This window comes from Mesocricetus auratus, unplaced genomic scaffold, assembly GCF_017639785.1.
Source record: "Mesocricetus auratus isolate SY011 unplaced genomic scaffold, BCM_Maur_2.0 Super-Scaffold_100676, whole genome shotgun sequence".
Classification (NCBI taxonomy): domain Eukaryota; kingdom Metazoa; phylum Chordata; class Mammalia; order Rodentia; family Cricetidae; genus Mesocricetus; species Mesocricetus auratus.
In genome coordinates, this window is record NW_024429266.1 from 32273122 (window position 1) to 32289598 (window position 16477).

Below are 16477 nucleotides of genomic sequence, written 5' to 3' on the forward strand. Positions count from 1 at the left end.
TCCAGTGCCAACTTTCAAGTCAACATGCCATTAGCAGCACCTTTGTTTTCATGACAAAAGAAGTGGAAAGGCTTTCAAAATGCCCACAGCTGAAGGAGACACTATTTAATTGTATCAAATCCTAAGGACCAGAGCAGAAGGTCTTCAAAGTTACACAGTAGCTTGTCAGAGATCACTGGAGGTTCTGCACACTGAGCAACAGTTCAGATTCATTGTCAATACCATCTAATCCCCGATTGCCTGGGTTGTAAGGTTAGTTTGTTTGTTTACTTTAGTTGGTCATTTATGTGCAGAATCAGCTGACTCCTGGATTGCAGCATTTTATAGCCTCCAGATAACAGTAGATGCCCTAACATTTTATTTCAGCTTGGCGATACCGCAATTTATCTAATGAGGCATTACAACCGAGCAAAACAAGGAATCATAACAAGGCCAGAACATCAATTTTTGCATTGCTTTTGTGTCTGAGACTCCCAGTAAATTGTCATTCATATTGTATGACCATACATTCCTCTAGTGGAACAAATTTCCTATTAATGACTAGAGAAAGTAGTAGGCACATCTGGAAACTCTCAAGTTCTTTGCTACAAACATTGACCTCTTTCATAAGTAAAAATAAATGAAAATTCAGACTCAGCTACTAGAGGGATAGGACTAAAAAGTAGAAGACTGACTTTCAGAGAAATCTCAGATGGCTGTGTCAGACTGTTGACGGGTTAGTGAATACAGTACTTGATAGGATAATAAAAATGTCTATTTCTCCAATATCTTATGCAAATTTATGTCTTTCTTCTTTACTGAAAGTGGTTTAGTATTACAGAGCAATATTAAACATCCATTTTCTACATTATCCCTTGCCTTACCAAACTTTATTAAGACTATAAACAAGACTGGGGTACATTTTCTTAACTGACAATATGGGAGTGTCTTGCCCAATGTGGGTGGTGTTACCCTGGGCTGATGGTCCTGGGTTCTATAAAGCAATCTGAGCAAGCCATGAGAGCAAGCCAGTAAGTAGTTCTCCTCCATGGTCTCTGCATCAGCTCCTGACTCCAGGTTCCTGCCTTGAGCTCCTGCCCTCACTTCCGTGGATGATGGATTACAAACTGTGAGTTGAAATGAATCCGTTGTTTTCTGTTGCTCTTGGTCATGGTATTTTATCACAGCAATAGAAGTCCTAACACAACGAATAAAGTCATTTCATAGACTGATTCAAACTTCTAGAATAGCTGCTCTAACTTTCGATTCTCCACTTTTAAAAAGTAGCTTTATACTTTATTCTTCATAAGAACCAACTGAAGTGGTTAAAGTTTTTGATACACTGCCCATTGTTCATGGAGTGCTTTTCAATTTTCAAAACTGCTGGTAGCCTTCCCAGAGAAGACACATTAATGACTGCACAGAAAGTGCTAAGGTCCAATAGCACACAAGCAGCACAACCTGTGCTAAGAATAGAAGGCTGCCTTTTTCCTGGGAGCCACAGAGCTCGGAGGCCTCTCCTGGGACTGGCCCATGCAGAATTAGGAAGTGCAAGTGATGATTTTAGAAAAAAAGCATACATGTTCACCAAAGTCTCGACTCCCTATATGAAAAATTTAGGAAAAGTGGGCTAATTTAACAGCGGTTAATTTAGGGGAAAGTAAGTTGTGTTGATTCAAAATTTCACTGGGTAAAATTAGACAGCATTTTAAACGCTGGCATAAATGTGAGTGAATCATTTATAAGGTTCAGTCATAGCAAGAGAACATTAGGTTTCAAGTCTTTAAGTGCTAAGAGCTCAAGAAACATTTTATGCTCAGAAAAGGAATTTCAAGACTAGAGTAAAAGAGAAAAAAGGGGGTGGGGTAGGCAGTCAGCCTTGAAAAATGTCCTGCTTCCACACATTCAACGGGAGCCTCACCTTATGTAGGAACCCTTTAGTGAATATTATCTCAGCCCCTGAACTCTGAGGTCTGCTAGTGGGCATAGCCTTCAAAGAACACCCACCTAACAAAATACCTCACTGCCTACCAAACTTCAGCAGGAAGTTTCCATTGGTTCTCTAGAAGTACACATCAACAATGGATACCAACACTATACATGTGCACTTCTGTGGAAACTAAGCATCAAACTCACTTTTAGCTGGGTGATGTTTCCCATGAAGGCTTTCTGGCTTTCCTATGGTAGAGATGCTCCATTATGGAAAGTGTCGTTTTATGGAAATATTTTTGCGCTCCCCCCAAATAAAGAGATGTCCACTGGAGATTACATTTTCCTGTACTGCTCTGTAGTCAGCATCTAGAACAGGGGTCAGTCAGCAAGCTATAGCATGAAATGCAAATGAAGTTTATAGCTTTTTGTATGGATGAATCATAAGTAAGTTTTTTTTTTTGTTTTTTTGTTTTTGTTTTTCGAGATAGGGTTTCTCTGTGGCTTTGGAGCCTGTCCAGGAACTAGCTCTTGTAGACCAGGCTGGTCTCGAACTCACAGAGACCCACCTGCCTCTGCCTCCCAAGTGCTGGAATTAAATGTGTGTGCCACCACTGCCTGTCTTAGTTTTATATATTTTAATGTTTGATAAGTACAAATTCTGTGATCCATTATAACAAAATGAATTCTAGTCTGATTTTATTGGAGCAAAACCAAATTCGTATGCTTTGACCAGGGATAGTTTTCCATGCTACAACAGCAACACCAAGCAGACTTTGGAGCCCACAAAGTCTAAAGTAGTTGGCCATTTACGGAGCTTGACGACTCCTGGCACAGAACAGACTATATCAAACAGTAGGCACTAAAGTCTTTATTGAATGAAGGAACCCACCAGAACCACCAGCAACATGGCTGTATCTTGTTTTGTAAGCAACTGCCATGCCCATTACAGACTTCTAGTTGAGGTGCCACTCAAAGGAGAATTAAGGATAGGCAGAAAATAAATATGACCCCTATCCTCTGGCAGCCCACTGTCCAGAAGACATAAATTTTACATGCACATCCAGAAACAAACCAACCACCTAGCCTGATGGGACATACTGGGTATGAGTAGACATGAATAAAAGAAGCTGAATTTTACCTCACTCTTATGTTTCTGGAATAAAATGTTCTTTATGTTGTATAAAACCAAGTATTTAATATTTACATTTTGAGTATACAAGACTGTTTTTGCTTAGCTTCTTTTAAGTCTTGGGGCCGAAACAACTGATTAGCAGTTGAGAGCACTGGTTGCTCTACTGGAGGACCCACTTTCGATTCCCAGCATCCACATGGAGGGTCACAACTGTCACTCCAGTTCTAGAGTATTTAATGCCTTCTTCTGGCCTCCACAGATATGTATGCAGACAATCACCCATGCAGATAAAATTTAATAAACTTTAAAAATTGAAGTCCTGTGTTTCTACAAACAAACAAAACTCCTAAGACTGCAGAGTAGACACTGACAGTAGTAGAGCAAAAGTCATTTCATATGGGGAAACATTGAATGTGTATCAGGTCAAATCTGGGAGCCCAAACTTTGATTTCGTGGGCCCTCCTCCTCACCTCCAACTCCAGAGCTTTCAGTTTGAGGGAATACAAAGTTTGATTCTAAAACTAAAATACAAATGACACAGAGAAGTGACAAGCCAAAGACATACACAAATTGAAAGGGTCTCTCGATTCTCTAGTTGAGGAGATAATGACTAAAGGTAAAATACTGTCATTCATATCTGAATTGTTAAAACTTAAGGATGACAGTGGACTTTCTATATTATAATCTTGCTAAGACTGCTTTTTCTTAAAATGCAAGTTTCACTCCCAGGAAGAATATGCAGATATTCTTTGTGCTTCTTTTCAAAGTCACAGATGGACAGCTGCTATGGTTTCATCTGCAGTTCATTTGTGCATGTAGCTGTAACTCCCATTGCTCTGTTGCATTCTGCTTTGTCTATACTTATCTTCATACTTAAAAATAAATGCCTTTAAATTCTGTTTTGTTTTGGATGTGGTGTGTTTGTATGCATGTGGATGTGTACAGAAACACATGTGTATGCATGTGTGTATATCTAGAAAACCTAACTTACCTAACTATAAGTTCTGACTATTATAAGTAATTATCCATAATCTGTATTTAATTATGCATTACATTTTAAAAGATCATTATAAACAAAATACTTAAACAAGAGGAGAAATATACACATCACAAAATTGACCCTGAAGTTGTACCAATAAATGAAAAATCATACCAATACAAAGTATTCATTTCTATACTATAAGGCCCCTTTTACCTTTAAAAAGAGATTGGTTGTGATCATTAACCAATTATAAGCAACCCTATTCAAATGAAAACAACGATTTACAAACATATGGGAATTTGGACATTGCTCATTCCAAACTGCTTCCTGATGATAGGGGATGCTGTCAATACCATGGGGATCATGACAAAACTCAAAAACCTGGCTAAGTCCTTTTGTTGTAGTCTCAGCTGTCTTAGATGTTGGAACACCTGGCCCACTGCTTCCAGGGGTCTTGGTTCATCAAACCACTGAAGCCTGGAAGGAATCCACAGCTTTCCATTTTCTGTGGCAACAGAAATAAAATATCTTTTCCGAAGTAACAGATCCTTATACTTAAATTTTGAAGTCAAGGCATTTTCAAAAGATGTTTAATTAATTCAGTAGCATTTATAATCGTGTACTTTAGCAGTTGTTCCTTTAGCAATCAAAAAACTGAAAAACACAATAGTATAAAGTATCCACTCTATGTGTATTTTCCATCTTTACGTGGCTTATATTACTCTATTTCTTTTACATTTATTTATTTTTCTCTGAAACAGGCTATTTCTTTGGAAGTCTAACTGCCTCTGCCTCTGGAGTGCTGGGATTAAAGGCATGTGTTACTACACCCAGCTACTCTGTTTATGTTTTCCTCCCTAGGGCTGGGATTAAAGGCGTGTGCCACCACACCCAGCTACTTTTTATTTTTTCCAATATCTTGTTTCTTTTACTCTCCCAAGTCTACCTATATTTTTCTTCATCTGAATTTGGCTTTAGTGTAAAACTTTGTTTTTCTGGCCACGTGTCTTATATAGACTAAAGAACATTGCTAAAATTAAAGTGGAAACAGCCGCTGGCTTTCCAACATAGCGGGCTCACTGCCTCAGTTTATGTTGACATCCAGCAGCATGGTGCCGGTTTGGAGATGTGGTCACTGCCACTGCCAGATGCTCGTGCACACCATTCAATTGTTAGCAGAGCCTCTTAAAAGAACCTTGCTGGTTTTTTTTTTTTCTCCTTATGCTGAGTCAGGAAGACTCCCTTAAGTGAGCCGAGTGAGTCTCTGCTTGTTTCTAGCGAAACAGAGCCCATCTGAGAAAATGCTGCTACCAAGAAGCCGTGCTTCTCTGTTCTTTTGTTTCTAAAATCCCTTTTAAGCTTTTGTCATTCTATGTGGAAATTCATATCCCACATGCTGACACCATTATGTATAGGGCCATTCGCCTGGGCCCTGCCACAGTTGCATATGGTATGGAAATGAATACTTTGTATTGGTATGGTTTTTCATTTATTGATACAAATTCAAGGTCAATTTTGTGATATGTGTATTTCTCCTCTTGTTTATACTGATCTTTTAAAACGTAATGTCTGCTCCTGGCATCACCAATTAAAACTGAGAGGAAGATGGGCATCAAAGAAACTTGTTATACAGTTTGATTTCAACATGGCAAGATTAGCCTTTTGGGCAAGAAACTGCTCTTGCCTGACAGCTTCACTGTTTCTGTATAAACTGGATATACAGGACCCACAGGAAAGTGACTGCTGAACTCAACAGTCCTTCAGGGTTCCTGCTTCATGGAAGAATCTATCAGACTTTGTGCAGGACACAGAAAAATGACTGACAGACTGCCAGTGCAGATGGACAGTTTGAAATTTCCTGTTTTGCTGAGAAGCCTTCTGGACACATTATGGCCTATGGGCTGAAGATGCCCCAACATTACAGAGGGCTTTGGGTGACTGTCCAGGCAGCGAGATGTCTCTGTCAATTCTAGTGTTTATATATTATCCTTCTGGGATCTTTGATGGAGTTGAAGACAGATAGATACAATTATAGTTTTCCTTAGTTATGATAAAAGATAAGCTACATATAAGACTTTAGACTCACGGATAGGATAGACGCTATTTTCTTTGAATCTTACTAAATGTTAATGAACAAAATATTGTAACTATAGTTCTTATTTGATAACTGTTCTGTTATATATAATTTGACTATGTTAAAGTTTAAACATTTCTTATTTTAGACAGAAAAGAGGAGACATTGGGAGATGTCATTCTGTAAATATGTGTCTGATTGCTTTGAATAAAGCAGTGTTGGCCTATATGGAAGCAAGATAGGTGGGACTATGAGTTGAGGAGGATTCTGGGAAAGAGAGACATAGCCAGTCACAATAGGCCACCAGAGGAATAAGAGGTCCAGACCCTTTTCTCTGGTAAGAGAAATACTTAGATTAACAATTATGGGTTAAATAAAATCAGAGCTAGTCAGTAAGAAACCAAGCAAACGGCCAACAGCTTATAATTGATATAGTGTCCTGTGTGTTATTTGGGGGCTAAAGCAGCAATGGAACCCAGGCAGGATCCCTTAACACAAGTGTGTATAAGCATGCAGATGGGTGGATGTCAGGGGATGCTGTGCACATTCCTTAATTGTTCCTCACCTTCTTTACTTAGGTAGGGTCTTGCCAAACCCAGAGCTTGCCATAGCTAGTCAGGTATCCCAGGGGAACCTGTGTCTGCCTACTAATTTGGGGTCCCAGCCTGGGTGCTAAACTGACTCAGTTGTTGGTGGATTCTGAGGATTGAAACTTTGGTTTTCATATTTGTGAGGTTAAGTGTTTTTGTTTTTTTTTTAACAAGCCAATTCCCCAATCTAAAACTCTAAACATTGACTTAAAAACAACTTCAGCCAGGCGGTGATAACACATGCCTTTAATCCCAGCACTTGGAAGGCAGAGGCAGGCGGATCTCTGTGAATTTGAGACCAGCCTGATCTATCAGAGCTAGTACCAGGATAGCCTCCAGATAGTAGTAGCCTTTTCTCTCTGAGTTGGGGTTAAACATTTAACAGGTTTTAAAATTTAGAATGTAAGAAGCAATTTTCCTGAAGTCATAAAATCTAATAAATTTCACCTGTTTGAGGAAGTCATTTGAAGATACTCTTGCCTAGACTACTGTAAGATTCTTTTTCCTCCTTACTAACCAATCTTATATAATGTGAACATGCATGCTCTGCTGCAAAACTGTGTGCTGGACCATGGAATACTGCTTTAGTTCTATTGGGGTTGCTATTTGATATAGTTACATGTGTCCTGTGAATTTTCTGATATTCAAAGATTCTAAATTCTAAGAGGCACTTGGATTCAGGAATTTCAGAGAAAAAGTGTAAGCTTACTTAGGTCTCGGTAACCTTTAGCTGAGGGATCTACTGGGATAGTATATTCTTCATGCATATCTGTATCCAACAAGCCTTTCTGTGTTTTATGAAATGTGTGGACAATTTTGCCTGAACCATTTTTACTGAAAAGTTTTCTGACTTTAGGTAGTTCTCCATGTTACTTTTGCTTGACCAAATGCTCTGAGATGTGAAAATGATTTATAAATGATCTAGACAATGTAAGAGGTCCCGTGGTTTAGAAACTGGGAGTGCCAGAGCATACAAGTTTAATTCTAAGTCAGGGGCTTGCAGATAATGAGCTGCAGGCAGAGACTGGAACTTCACCTATTTTCCAGCCATGCTCATTTGTCCACATATCTGTAGCTACTTTCCTGCTGCTCTGGTGGAGCTCAGTAGTTATAACAGAGACCACATGCCCAGCAAAGCTGAAAGTATTTCCTATCTGTCCCGTTACAGAAAAGATCAGCTGACCTTGCTCCAAGTCACTGATCAGACTTGGTCAGTATAATCTGACAGGTCTGGTTAAAACAAAAGCTTACGTGCTTTATCTCATGCTTACTGGTGACAAAGAGAACTGGCAGTTATAAGAACTTCCCTTTTACTAGATCTCAGTAAGTCAAACTCTTAGATCTTTGACCAGATATGGAGGGGCCCAAAGATCTGATGATGATAATCTCAGCAGGGTGTATAGAAAGGAATTCTTAATCTTTTCTTATTGTAAATATAAAGCTCACTGGAAGGAATTCATACATTTTACCTTTTGTTCTTGTTGATATGAGCAATTTCAAAGGGGTTGGGAAAAAAAGCAACTTTAAAACTACTCACCAGTACATTTTTTCCTCTTTTAAAATAAGATTTATTTTCATTTTAATTCAAAGCATTCTGCCTGGATGTGTGCGCACCGCATGCATACCTGGTGCTCCATCCAGGAGGCAAGAAGAGGACGTCAGATCTCCCACTGGAGTTACAGGTAGCTGCGAGGTGTTGGGAACTATCTTTTGTAGGTGCAGCCAGTGCTCTTGTTCACTGAGCCTCTTTCCTACTCCAGCCAGAACATTCTCTACAGCCCTTATGTGCTACTTCTTCAAAAGACTCTCACCACCCCTGACAAAGGCATTCCCAGCTCAGTTGTGGCTCAATAAACTTTTATTATTTTTTATTTATTTTTATTTAAAAGAATTTGTTTCCCTATCACAAAAAATTAGCCACACAGCCAACAGCAAAGTTCATAGTTACACTGATGGCGAAGAATTCTCTGGGTAGTCCCAATGTCCCAATGGCGTAAAAGGAGGAAAAGGTACTCAGAACAAATCCAAAACCCAGGGTGACTTTGGAAAGACATCACGTGCCATTTCTTTTCTTTTGTCATCATCAGCTGTAGGTGGTTTTCAGGAGGAGCAAACACGATTTAAGTTCAGGAAACCCTTTACACCAATTCTAGCACCTAATAGGCGAAACACAAGAAGAGTTTTAAGAGCAGTTTTAAAAACATAAAGAATTTAATGACACTTTACTGTATGCACTACTGGAAAACCAAATAAAAATACCTACTAATTGGTATAATGCCAAAGAACTGAAGGAACCAGATGTTCATTCCTTCTTTCAATTCAAGCACTGTATGAAAAATTTCAAATTAGTTATTGTACCAATAGGGAGCCTTTAAGGTAAGAAACTGATGGATACCAATGGGCTGAGGTGAAGCATGCACAGAATATCTTTGGAGTATCTGTTGGTATCTTAATACATTCTTAAGGAAAAAGTATTGTTAAGGATTTTAAGACTTTCTTTTAATAAGTACTAGGTCGACAATACTAAGGCAACACTAGTGATCAAGATTTTAGAGAATATTAATATTGCATTTCCTGTTTTTCTTTCAGCATCAAAGCTAACCATCTGGTATGAAAACACTTGGCTAGTGTTTTAGTGTTTAGTGTTAAGTTATTATCATGCTATAAAAGTAAGCTGTGATGGCGTTAAAATTAAACATGAGAAAACAAGGAAGGAAATGGCTAAGAAAGGACAGAGACCATGAGGGTGGCTGTGGGACTGTCAAGGACTGTTCCACGGACACTTTAATTTCAGGTGATAAAGACCTGAACCCTTCACTTTCTGCTTGAACTTCACAATACTTTTTGTCCTCTAGACATGACAGGCCAATGCTGAAAAATCTTTGGTTCTGAGAGTCTATGAACTCCACTGTAGCCTTGGAGTTACTATAGGGGTGTTAATATTTCCGTTTGCTCTGTATGTCTGGGCTGCTGATTAAGGTGTTTCATGTTCAATCTATGCCTTGTCAAGAGAATGTGAAACTGAGATACTAGCTACTTCAATCAAATTCCAAGACCTAACTAACTATCTTACTTGAGGCCTCCAGAAAAGAACTAATGTTCATCGGTACAAAGGCCTAGTTTTCATTAAAGTTGTGGTCCCTCTTTAGAAAAGATATTACAAACAGACTACCTGCCTGAAAAGGTGACTGTAATATGAATCAGCCTGACTAGCTACTGATGTAATTCTGCTGTGAGTTTTTGTGTTACATCTCCACAGAATATACTTAGTTTGGATTTGTTCCTTTGATGCTTCGGGCAACGGTGCATTTATGAATTAAAGGAAGTTGTGGCAAAATAAATGTCAATACAGACACATCATAAAAAACACTTTCTGAAATTTTCAGAACATTATATAGAAGGAAGATGTTCTCTTAAGGGTATGTGTTAGCTAAACATAAGTACTTAGAAACCTCCATCTAAACAAAATGTTGTTTAGCAAAAGTTCACTGCTTAGCTCAGCATTTATTTACATAAGAAATACATTATGCCCAAAGGCTAAATGCTAAGTCATAATTAATGGAAGTTGGATTTCCTTGAACCGTTAATTAAAAATGAAAGCACATGAGAAACTGTAAGTCTGTGTCTTAGACTATGCTCTCAGGTTCATATAGATTTTCAGTTACAGAACACTAAAATTTCCTCTCTATCTTGACTACCTACCACCTTAGAAGGGAGGGATAAAAAAACCTTGTTTATCAAAGAGAAGAAAGAGAAAAACGAGGAAGAAAAGTAGAGGTGAAGGCAGCAAATACATAAGCACTCATGTCCTGCCACAGAGGGTCCACTAAATGCCCTGTGTATGGCTGTGCTGGTCCAATCTGACCATGTAGCAACCCATCTAGCCCTTAACTCCAAACAAGCATGATCATCTTCATAAATGCGAGCTATCTATTTCTTTCAATGTCAACTAATTTGAAATGACAGTGAAGGCTCATATTTCCAAGAGCCTGCTGCAGTTTAAAAAATGGATCTGAGTTTAAAATGGGGGATGTGTAAAATGGCTTACCTTAATTGTACCTTGGCTGTTAGCAGCAATCAGTACATTGGACTCCTAGGGAAAAAAACAAAAACAAAAACAAGAGCTTTAGAACAGCAGGAATTTCTGGAGGGCAGGTGAAGAGAATAATTTCTTCTTCACTCTTCTTCCTCTACTTCACCCTAACATACCAAGAGAATTTAAAGTGCTTTTAGCGTATGTAAAGGTAACCTGAGAAAAAGTGAACATCCTGTTTTTCTAAAACAGTCTCTATTATTGAGTCTTTACCACAAAATACACAGAACTGACATGTCAATATCCAGTACAAATATCCATTGGTAGGTATCTACAACCAGGAAAGTAAGGACACAGAAATATTCATCTTACAGAAGGAAAGCTGGTTTCATTTTCTTCCAGTAAGATAGTCCACTAGTCAACCTGTGTGTTAGTAACAGTCTTATAATAACCTCAGTGAAAATTTATTTCACAAAGTACTTTCATGTTTTAAGCTTTAGGGAGGAAAACCCCATTTTGTTTGGGAAGCATGAAAGGGTAGAAAGAAAAATTGCAATTTTAGGACTAGCATTTATAGATGACGTAACTGTTGTTAACCAGAGGTTAATCCTAACACCTCTGTCTGTGGAGACAGATAAATACACAACCTATTAAAAAGTTAATGCATGAACTGAGCAGCTCAAATAGTCTTTCAGGATTGACATACACATAGTACAGTTTCCCAAGAATTCTTATACACAATCAAACTAAGTAGAAAACAATGAAATAAAAAAAAAGCAACCATTCCATCATAGTATACTGTTCCTTTAAAGACCACACAAAGGAGTGATTTACTACTAGTTTTTTTTTTCAATCTATCAGAAAAATAAAACCAGAAACTTTACTTCTGTTATTAGATGTTACTGCTTAAAACCTTTGAATAAGGAAGTCATATTTGCAGTTTGGACGACTGTTATTTGCTCGCTGTAATTGTACTATTGCTAGGTGGAACTTTTTACTTGTTAAAAATGACAGAAATTCTCATCATCTTTTTTTTTATGAGTAGTTTACTGAAAAACGCTCCTCAAAGATAGCTAATACACTGTGTCTACTTTTTTTTCCATCTGAAGATTAAGAAAAGAACATGGAAAACTTAGCAGGACTTTTTATAAAGACAGAAATTATATATACCAAATTCATCATGTTGCCAATGCAGTATTTTCTCTATAATAGTATTTAACAAAACCATTAGGTTAAAATCCTGAGTAATCTGAGAAAGAATATGTATTCACTTAGTTTAAGTTTGAGAATTTATTCCTAAAAAGATATAATTATTTAAAATGTGAATACATTTGATTATGTAATAGGCACACATGGAAGCACACATACACACTATATCCATAAACAATTATTATTTCTGGCCAGGATACAATAAACAAGTAGGATTTGTTCTCCTACTATGAACAACTAGAAGAGTGAACAAAATATATATGATACAATTGGAATATAGACAATATAGCACTCTAATCCCTGAGAAAAGAAACCAATGCAGTGAGTTTCCTAAATATCCTGGGGCTTTCTGCTAAAGAGGAATCTAAATATAGCACAGAGAAATCTAAGGAGAAGATGCGGGCCTCACTGAATTGAGAAGGCAAAGAATGATGTTCAAGGCATTGAGAGGATGAGATGACCCACGGATGGAGAGCAATTTGTATGCAAAATACAGCAAAGGAGGAAACTGTAAAGCAATGCTTCAGGAACTTGCTTCAGTGTTGGTTCCTCTTGATTCTATGACTGAATAATAAACTTTTACTTTTATATGGTGAAACAACACAGTGTCAGGAAAATAACTGTAATTTTTAAAAAAGCAAGACTACTGTTAATCCGTATTATCAAATTCCAGAGTTCACAAAGTTAAGGTTTTGAACAGCATGCAGAAAAAAGACAGTTCACTGAACAATCCCACTTGTCTGTGTTTAAGTTTAACTAGAGCACAGCTATGCTTATTTATTCACATTTGTCTCTGGCTTCCCTTGAATGTAGTGGCAGGGTCCTGGCCTACAAAATCTGAAACATTTGCTCTCCAGTTGTTTATAGCAAGTTGTTAACAGTCTCTTTAGATTTACTCCAATAAAGCTTAAAGAAAAAGAAAAGATCAAGAGAATCAAGTTCACCTGAAAAAAATTTAACTTTGAAATAAAATAACTTTCTAACAGAACAAATTTCAACACTTAAAAGAACTTAACAAAAACATGCATTATATACAACAGAAGAAAAGTATAAAAACAAATAGACCCAGTAATGACTAGGGCAGTGAAAATGGGAACATTAAAAGTTGGGTATTGCTGGGCGATGGTGGTGCACGCCTTTAATCCCAGCAGTATGGAGACAGAGGCAGGAGGATCTCTGTGAGTTCGAGGCCGGCCTGGTCTACAGAGTGAGTTCCAGGACAGCTTCCAAAACCATACAGAGAAACCCTGTCTCGAAAAAACAAAAAGAAAAAGTTGGGTATCATAATTACAATCAAGCAGACAAAGGAAACACTGAAGACTAAGAACCAAAAAGAAACATAAAGTATTGGAAATGGGAAAACTACTGGAAGAATACAACCGTGAAGACAAGATAAGGCAAAGGAGAAGGAGCACTAACCCTGGAAAGACAGAAACAAACAAATATAACCAAGTCAAGGGGAAAGCTGGTGAAAATCCAGAAATCAGCACTTCATTGATTAACAGGGTAATACACAGGAATTGTGCACATGTATAATTGGAATCCCAAGTGCAAAAGAGGAGCATATGAAGATGTGTGACAAGAATTTTGCATTATCTAAAAATAAAGATAAAAGGTAAGCTAATATCAGGAATGAAGGAAGATATATAACTAGATATCCCAGGCATTACAATAAATCTAGTCTTTTAACAAACTTAACAAATATTGTTGATCAAAGGGACTTTAAGTTTCAATTGACTTACTGTGCCTTCAACTCTGTGGATTAGGGGTAGAATGGGGAGTTGGCCAGAGGTTTTATTTAGGCCATTTCTCAGTAAACCTGGAACTTGACATTTCGGTTAGACTGCTTTGCCAGTAAGCCTTTGGGATCTGGGTTGTAGGCACATGATGACATGTTCAACTATGTACCCAACTTGGGTACTCGTGCTTGTGTAGGAAGCACTTTACCCAATGAGTCATCTTTTTAGCTCAAACTGAGACTTTTCTGAATCAGCAATGACTAATATTAAATATGTATGAAAATCAGCATCAAAAACTGGCATGAGTGGTTATCCCTGGGAAAATGATTATTTAACACACAGAGATTAATCTAGGAATAATTTATATTTTTATAGGACTTCTTCTAAGATGTTTTAACACTCTGAAAAAAAATTCTATTTCAAAAACGAATTCAATCAGTTCAAAATAGCCAGAACTTGCATGACTGTTATGTTAGTGCATTTCCCTGCCTCTGTCCTGGGAATTGAACTCCGGGCCTTGTGTGTGCTAGGTAAATTCTATCACTGGGCTCAGTCACATGTTATTTTTAAACATATGAATTCAGTCAGATGAATATAAACATAAATTATCAGAGAAAGAAAAGAAGTATCTATCCAAAAGCAGGAACCTACATTGGAATCAACAGATTCTCTCTCCTTCCCTTTCTGTCCTCCATTTACCCCTGTTTTAACCTTTAGATTTGGGTCCTCAAAGATCCTCATGTTCACAATAAGAGTGTTACTAATAAGCTGTTTTGGTCAGTGGCTCAGGCTTATTGGTTAGCTGTCTTTTAATTATTAACCCGTTTCTATTAAACTATACAGGCTGTGGCTTACCCATAATGCTCCAGCATGTTACTCCTTCAATGGCTACATGGCCTCTGGTGGCTCCTCCCTGCCTTCCACTTCCCAGAATTCTCCTAGTCTGGTAGCCCCACCTGTACTTCCAGTCAGTATTTATTCACCAACCAGTAAGAGAAACAATATTCACAGCATTCAGAAGGACATCCCTGTCAGACTATGGATTCCTAACAGGCCTAGAAAAATCAGCAAATTGTTTCAACAAATGCCTCATGAAAGCTTTGCTCAAAGAAACAAATATGGGAAGTTCAGAACCACAAACAAAGATCTTTCCACAATTAATTACAAATAAGACCAACTGGGGTTGCTCACAGAACACTCTGATGCCACATAATATCTGCTGGGCTTCTTTCCTCCTGCCCTTCTCCCAAACAACCAAGACTTCAAACTTAGTACTAAGAAACAAGAACTATCTTTGGAAATTGTCATTTCCAAACTTTGTTTATAGATTCAAAGAGTATATAACTATATTTTGCTTTTTTATTCAACATAGGGACTCACTCTAGTCCAGGCTGACCTTGGACTAATGGCAATTCTCCTGCTGTGACTTCTCAAATGCTTGGATTACTGATTCATCATGTGTACCAATTTTTAATAAAAAGAACTTCACGAAAGCTACTTTCAATAGCTCCTTTGCATATAAATTGTTGACTAACTGATAACTTTGGATTAATCGATCCAAACCAATCCCTAGAACAATAGCAATTCCACATACATTGTACATCCTACTTGTAGGTTCTTCAAATAAATAGGCCAACTGTAATGTCTATTTTCAAAAACCATAAACTAACCTGTAATTCCTGTGCTTGAATAATAGAGGCAGGAGTTCAAGGCTAGTGTGGGTGACAAGAGACCTTGTTTCAAAGAGAATTTAAAAAGTGGAGGGGGGAAATGGGAGAATGTCCAAACAAACTTCATAATATTCCTCAAAATGGTTAAACTAGTTTTACTTTGTTTTCTTTTTTGTTTGCTTCTATAATCTAGTATACGCAACCAGCTGAAGGGTCCAGGAATAGAACATACAGATGTAGGTTTCAAAAATAGAAATACAAATTTGTAAGCCTAAAGGAAATGGGAGCTGACAGTCACCTGCCCTATCAGCAAAGGGATTAACTTTTGACAATGCATTTCTTTGCTTTATAACTGACAGCTCTGTCTACCACCAGAGGTTACTTTCACACACCCCCACACCATCATCACCACTGCAGTGAACTAAGTTAACTTTTAATACCAGTGCAAACATGAATTTCGGTTTTGTATTATTCTGTAATCTTCTCAGCTACGGGAAACCAGCAGTATTAGGAAAGTGCAGAATTTCTGTAAACACCATTAGAAATGCAAGGAAGCAGCAGCAAACTAATACAAATACTAATTTAGCCAAAAACCTTGTTAGTGGGAATTGTAAAAAGCAATTTATATCTAAGCCTTACCTCTAGATCACAAAAATTCTTTTGTCCATGCCTAACACTCATTTCTTACTATAAAAGAGAAGCTCAGAAACTGCCCCAATTGATTGCCAGTTTTAGAAGCTTGAACTCTGACTGTGGTTCCAAATGGTAAGCTTTTGTGCCCCTTGGTGATTTTCTTTTAATTTTGATTTTGGAATAAAGGTTGCTTCTGGCTTCATAGACTAAGGTGGTCTGTCCCCATTTTTGTACACTCTTGGTCCCAACAAGCAGAGATGTAGAACAAAATAATAAGCAAAACAATATTGAGAGTGGTAGTTTAGAAAGTTGTATGGAGGGGAACGATCAGACTTAGCCAGCTGTCCTAAGTCAGAGAGAGACCTCCATGTTCATGTAGGATTGCTGCCTTCTGCAGACAAAAGATACTTTCTCATTTGCCTACATGGTTGACTCTGCAGCTTCCACTTTTATAACTGCTTTCTCATTTAGATATACCTTTAATATATTGAAACAAGCCAAATT

At 37.7% G+C, this 16477-nt stretch overlaps 1 protein-coding gene and 1 non-coding gene across 4 annotated transcripts in view; both read right to left on the bottom strand.

Moving 5' to 3' along the window:
* Positions 1-8529: 8529 nt before the first annotated feature.
* Positions 8530-16477, bottom strand: part of Cop1 (COP1 E3 ubiquitin ligase) — a 113837-nt gene continuing 105889 nt past the window's right edge. For all 3 annotated transcript variants that reach the window (XM_040737265.1, XM_040737264.1, XM_040737266.1), the window contains 2 exons: positions 10738-10782; positions 8530-8845 (listed from right to left, as the gene is read on the bottom strand). In XM_040737265.1, coding sequence (XP_040593199.1) covers positions 8828-8845; positions 10738-10782 — 63 coding nt within the window. In that variant the 3' untranslated portion in view covers positions 8530-8827. The remainder of the gene's footprint in view (positions 8846-10737; positions 10783-16477) is intronic.
* On the bottom strand, positions 16282-16421 carry LOC121137358. Its single transcript, XR_005874611.1, has one exon.